Below are 6479 nucleotides of genomic sequence, written 5' to 3' on the forward strand. Positions count from 1 at the left end.
AACTTTTTGTGTGTTTTATGAGCGGTGCACACCGCTCCTACATTTCACTTTGTGTGTATCAGCCAAAGGAATTAGCATACACATAAAGTAACTGACGCCATGGACGAAACGGCCCATACAAGGACATTTGCATATGTGACGTGTTTGCACCGCTCACTTCACACCGGTGTGATTTTCTTTTTCAGACTTCCCACAACCACACTTTCTGATATGAACAATAAAGCTGTCACATGTTTAGCACTTACAACAACAAATGACACACTGATTATCCTCTACACATCGTCACTACAGACTCATGCCATCCGGACGAAGTAGAAAAGTAGGCGTTTTGTCACTTCAGCCGTTGCAGCACTAAACCTGGCTGATATGATGTGGGTATACTGGGGACTTCATGTATTGTCTTGGTGTTGTGTTGTTTATGTGCTCTTCAATTTTATCCCACGATTTTCTTTCACTCATTGTCAATTGTCTAATGTAATCCTGGGAGCTACACTCCCTCTGCCAACCTGGGGAGAGCAACGGACTGACCTCATGCTTCCTTCAGTGCATGAGGAATCCAAGCCGCTTCTTCTCACCTGACAGGAGGGAGCTTCCCCGGTTGGACGTAGCGCGTGGAAGGAACACGTTATTCCAACCAGTTCCTTTCCCCTCCAACAGGCACCCCGGCTGGCCAGGGGGAGGCAGTACATATACTGTAGTATATATAGGCATGCATGTTTTTTGTGAGGATACCTATCCTATAGGAGACATGGGGAAAACATGCAAACTCCACACAGAAAAAGCCCTTTCACACACCCCCAGCGTCCCCAGCAAACCCAGCAGGGATCTTCCCCCTGGGTTCGATTCCCGCCGGGGGACGCTGTGGGTGCTGGGGGTGTCATCAGCACCCACACCCACACCCTAGGTGGGGTTGGCGATAGGGCCTTTCTGTGTGGAGTTTGCATGTTCTCCCTGTGTCTCCTAGGGTAGATACCCTCACAAAAAAATGCAGTAGTCCTGGTTTCTATACCGCTTGCCCCTGGCCAGCCGGGGCTCCCCAGGCGTGGCAGAGGGAGAGCAGAAACCAGGACTAAGCTTAGGCAATTGGCACTGGGTGAAAAAATGGGTTACAAAATCGTGGGATAAAAATTATAGTTAAAAAGAAAAGACTGGGAGGTCCTTGATGTGACTGTGGCGTGACACTGACCTTGGGCACGAAGACCAGGCAGAGGGTGATGGTGCTGCAGAAGATGATGACCAGCGCCACGATGCAGAACTGGACGTTGGGCTGGTCCCGCGTCAGGAAGGAGACGGCGGCGCCGATGATGCACATGATGCCCACGTTGTAGACGCTCATCCCGATGTACTTGCTGTCGTTGAGCGCCGGGATGCTCACGTTCCTGGTCTCCCAGGCCAGGAAGCAGCCGAACAGCTGCAGACACACAGAGAGAGAGATTCAGGGACGTGCAGAGAATGTTAGAGAGGCAGGGGCTGACATTTCTAAAAGGGCTTTTTGGTGAAAATATCGAAAATAGCAGACCTCCAAGCTCACAACGCGTCGCGTCAGCTATTTTCGGTACTTGATACCACACTAAACTAAACATAATCAAGTCAGTATTGGAGATGTGGCGTACGGCATGGATTATTACACAGAGAGGGCAATTATTTCAACATAAGATACTGTATTCAAGTTAAGGAGAGTTTGGACAAGGCAATTCTCTTGAATGCTGCCTTCAGGTATGGCATGGAAAGAGGGCATTTGCATGTCTTTCACCATAGTAAAAACGGCACTCATGCTCTTTTTACAGATGGGTAAAAGGACATGGGCTCAAGCCCCCTTTGATGTCTATGTGTTAAACCCCCGAAATTACTTGCTCAGGTTGGGACTGTCGAGTCTCTGCTCTACAAGTAAGTGTCCAGTCGTGATTTGACACTTTAATTATATGTTCATAATTTGTATACATTTGAAAACTTGAAATGGGACATTCTGCATAATGAGTACTTTCTGCTTTTGTTCTTTAAGTACATTTTGATACTTTTACTTAAGTAACAAATATGATTACGTTTTGCACCACTGCAGAGCTGCCCGATCAGTCTATACACATTTAAATGTTTTAGTAAAGCCCCATTTCTCTTCCCTGGCCTTTGGTTACAGTGAATGGCTCCCTATTGTCGCTGTCGGGTGGAAACCGAGTATATCCAAAAATATATTCCCTTTTTAAATGATTAATTATTATATTGATAATATCTTTAATGAAAATAGACGATCTACAAGCTCACAACGTGTCGCACTGTGACACGTTGTGAGCTTGTAGATCTGCTATTTTCAATGCTTTCATCTGACACTCTTATGACTCAAAATCGTTGAAATGTGGAGATACAAGGATTCTGACGGACAGCTACGCATTATGCTCTTGCCTATATTGCTGTGTCAATGTTTTGCTTCTCTTTTTCGTTTGTATTCTATTCCGAGTTGTATTCAGTTGCCTTGTTCTGTTTTGATCTGCACAGCACTTTGGTCGACCTTGGTGCAGTTTTAAATGTGCTCCATAAATAGAACTGCAGTTGAGTTGAGGTGAGAACTGCTATAGAGCGTTTGTTTCGGTAGCAGGGGTCTCCCTGTCTCTCCAGTCTCCAACTCTTTAGTAAGCAGAGGGAACTCAGGACACAGATTTAAAACAACTGAAATTGTATGTGAGAGATTGATTGACTGAATACTTATTAGTGAGAAATTAGACAGCAACTATGGTACAGTCAGATATTAAGGCTAAAAAGATAACACGAAAAGGCCCTGGGGACTTGACTTGTTTCCATTGTGGTTCCTGTGTATGTATTCACTTCATCAACATAGCATAATAAAGGAACACAATAACACCTCCCACTGATCATTTTTCGGGCTATTAGACGTCTAAAATATGTCTAAACAGGTAGGATAAAATCAGGTTATAACTGTTCTAAAAGCAGTTTCTCTCTCTCTCTCTCTCTAGAGCTTTAACATTTTAATCAATGTCAAACAATAAAAAAGAAAAAAAAAGAAAGATCAGTTACACTACGGTTAAAGAATTTATTTTTGTTTTGTTTTGTTCATTTTTGGCAGGACAAAATGTACAAGAGAGAACACAGAGGAACACACAAAACAACACAGGTGGAAGCGTGGGCTGGTTGGAAAAGGCTGGCTGACAACAGAGACAACAGATTGTTTTCTGCATGAAATTCAAAACGTCCAAATCAGCCTGAGAAGCTGAGAGTTTAACCACTTAAACCCCAGCATCCGTATTGCGCTGTCACTGAAGTTAGCAGATTGACATGGTTGTAAGCTTGACAATCTGCTATTTTCAGCGAAAGCCTTTCGCACAATAGCAGAACATGCACTAGCATAGAGCCCTGAGGGACTCGGCTCAACCATATGGGGTTTAAGTGCATGTTTAAAGAGGCAGTGCCATAGTTTTGTAATTGTTCTGGTTTTCATGTGTCTAGGAGGTTGACAGTACGTCATTAGACCCCCTGGTGTGGTTGTTATGAGCAATTATGTATTGCCTTTCTATTTGGGTTTTAGCTGTAGGCTGCCACCTTGTGGGGTCAAACGTGCCGGTCCAAAAACACAGATACTTATTACATCACAGAATCAACCCCTCCCCTAATTACCATTCACCCAACATACGTGGGTGTGGCTAACTTCAGCTGGGTCACCACCCACCATGACAACCACGCATACCAATGAACTGGTGGGTTTGGCCACATAAAAACATAATTTTTAACTCTTTCTGTACACTTTTTTGGAAGAAATGGGGGGGAATCATGGCACCCCATCTTTAAAGGTGGGGTTTTATTACTTGTATGCTTTGGTAACAGCCAAATATCGTAATAATATTATGATCTAACCTACTGTATGTCACTAACCGTTTAGGACTAAATAACCTAAATTAACCCAAATTAAGTAATATAAAAATGCATAAAGAATATTAATGGAATACATCACTTCGATATAATAATATAATATTTTACAATACCTAATAAAAAAATAAGTCAAGCAAACAGCTGTACAGAACGATAGGCCTAATGTATGTTACAATTCGTCTCTGTCGGGAGGAAACCTCTTATACTGTATGTCCAAAACTGTTGCTGTATGCTCTACTATAAGCACAAATAGTAGCAGATCTACAATATCAAAACGTGATGCACTTCACCCTTGCAAATCTGCTACTTTTGATGCTTTTGTGTGATGCTGTAGCATGATCAAATACGTAGGGCATTCATTCACGAAAAAAAAAAAAAAACTCAAAAGGTTAGTACACGGAGGTAAGAGGTTTTTGCCCGACAGCGACGAATGCGTGTCATAATGTATATGTATGTATGTTACGATACATATTTTAGGCCCTATATTTGAACTTGCAAGGACTGCAATTTTACGGCCGCGGTTTACCAAAATAAAAAAAAAGGGTCTCAACGCCCATTCCTATGTCCTATACATAGGGCTTAAGTGCTTAACAAGACGAGAGTGTCCCGGGTGTCATTGGAGAAGGTATAGAGCTAAAATGACCCAAATACAGTTACAGCTGAGAGAGAGAGAGTGCAGCAGCCTCTCTCCACTGTCCCATAAGAGCTTTATTCAGTCAGTGAGTCTTGGACCATTAGTCACTTCAGAGCGCCATGCTGAATAATTTACGTACAGTGGTGCGCTACGGTACGATAGGTGGTCCTGCATGCCTGCTTATCCCCAGTCATAATGAGAGCTACAGATGATATTTTCCATATTTATGTTTTCCTTTTCTGTAAATGCATGTTTTTTTTCCCAGGTTCTTTTCACTGTTTAGTAGGGCTGTCACAATTATTACATAATTTTTCATAATCGTCATAATCGTTTCGATGTTGAACATTCTTCATATATTAAGTAAAAAATAGTGGAAATAGCAGATCTACAAGTTCACAACACATCGCATCGCGACGTGTTGTGAGCTTGTAGATTGTCTATTTCCACTATCAATGTTCTTTTTTAAGTATAAAGTTGTCAAATATGTCAGTAATTTCTTTGTATATTCAGGTTATGTGTCATATCTACCATGTGCAACTTCAAAGCCAAAACAGAAATGTATGACAAAAACACAATTAAATCGTTAATCGCAATTATTTCTCGTCTTGTAAAATGTCATGATCGCGACACTACTGTTTAGGCTTGCTAATTCTTCTCTTTTGTTACTGAAAAGAAGTGTCACTCCTCGACACTTCTTTTCAGTAGCAAAACAGAATCTGAATAGCACCGTGGGCAAATTCCCTCCTTTCTCACTGTCAAATGTCAATGTTCTGACAATGCGGAAGTCTACATGTAGCCTGGGATCAATAGCACTTCGGATTTCTGATCCGGGAGCGGATCAGAAAGTCAGATAGGAGCTGTGGAAAGTCTGGTGAATGTCGAGGTTAGAATATGTGACATTCTCAAATGGCACATCTGTAGCACACTAGGCTAATGCAGACCAGTTCGTGTAGGCAGATGGGCGGGCGCGGCGAGTCTCACCGCAAGTCTCCGACCAATAGCATGTGTTCTCCTCCCCCCTCCCCCCTCTGCTGCTCTGCTCAGCGCGGAGAACGCTGCTGCGTCATGACGTCAACACATTCGGTGTGACGTTCTCTGCACTCTGATTGGTTAGGGAAATTCTACACTTCCTCCAACAGTGATCATAACGCGATCGCCCAGGCTTCATTTTCTTCCGATCACCAAATGAAGCCTGGGTTTCCGAGGCTACATCTGTAGTAACCAAGGATGAGCACTATTACAACAGCAAGCCATCAAGGATTAGAACAAGGGGGATGGACCCCTTAGCTGAGCGAGAGAGATGAAGCAGGGACCCCCCACTACATATTGTATAAAATGTTGCAGATTAAACCTTTTCATACATTTCATAGACAGCTTACTGTAGACTTACTGTCATGGGTGTTGTGCAATTCAATGTTTTTGTTTTGTTTGCTATAATTTACACATTATCTTGTCTATTAATTTGTTTGGATTTATGTTCAGCACCCCGGGGACTTTTTTGTGACTTTGTGACTTATTTGTAATTTATGATTTTGAGTTGCATTTGATGTCTGTGTTTGGAGAAAAACAAACTCTTACTATTTGTATGAATTAGTGCTTTTTCATCATTGGTAGTCAGTTGATGCCTCATACAGTAAGCCATATGAGTAAAGTCTCCGGGGTGATTTGTTTATTTCTGGAGCAAAGTTCTTATAAGATTCCCCAATAGAGGGTATGCGCGTGACATCATCATCATACCCAGAAGTTATGCAGGAACGCCTACTGAGTGGCAAAAACTACTTTCTGGCCTTGACAGCCCATACATCCAAACAGAAAAGTCCTATCTGATTGCATTAAACAACGTTAAACTCACTTTGCCACTCGATTTCCCATTCAGCATGAGCATACACTCTATATGGAAAACCCGCCACAAAAAAAATAAGGCTGTATGTGACCCAGGGGGATAATAGCGCCCTCTAGCGGCAGGGAT

The 6479-nt window shown here is 42.5% G+C and overlaps 1 protein-coding gene across 1 annotated transcript in view; it reads right to left on the minus strand.

The window, feature by feature from the left end:
* Positions 1–6479, minus strand: part of gabbr2 (gamma-aminobutyric acid (GABA) B receptor, 2) — a gene marked incomplete at both ends in the record, with an annotated part of 518953 nt that overhangs the window by 22822 nt on the left and 489652 nt on the right. The window contains one exon of the mRNA XM_080734444.1: positions 1187–1411. Coding sequence (XP_080590570.1) covers positions 1187–1411 — 225 coding nt within the window. The remainder of the gene's footprint in view (positions 1–1186; positions 1412–6479) is intronic.

This window comes from Nannobrachium achirus (assembly GCF_963921795.1).
Source record: "Nannobrachium achirus genome assembly, chromosome: 10".
Taxonomy (NCBI): domain Eukaryota; kingdom Metazoa; phylum Chordata; class Actinopteri; order Myctophiformes; family Myctophidae; genus Nannobrachium; species Nannobrachium achirus.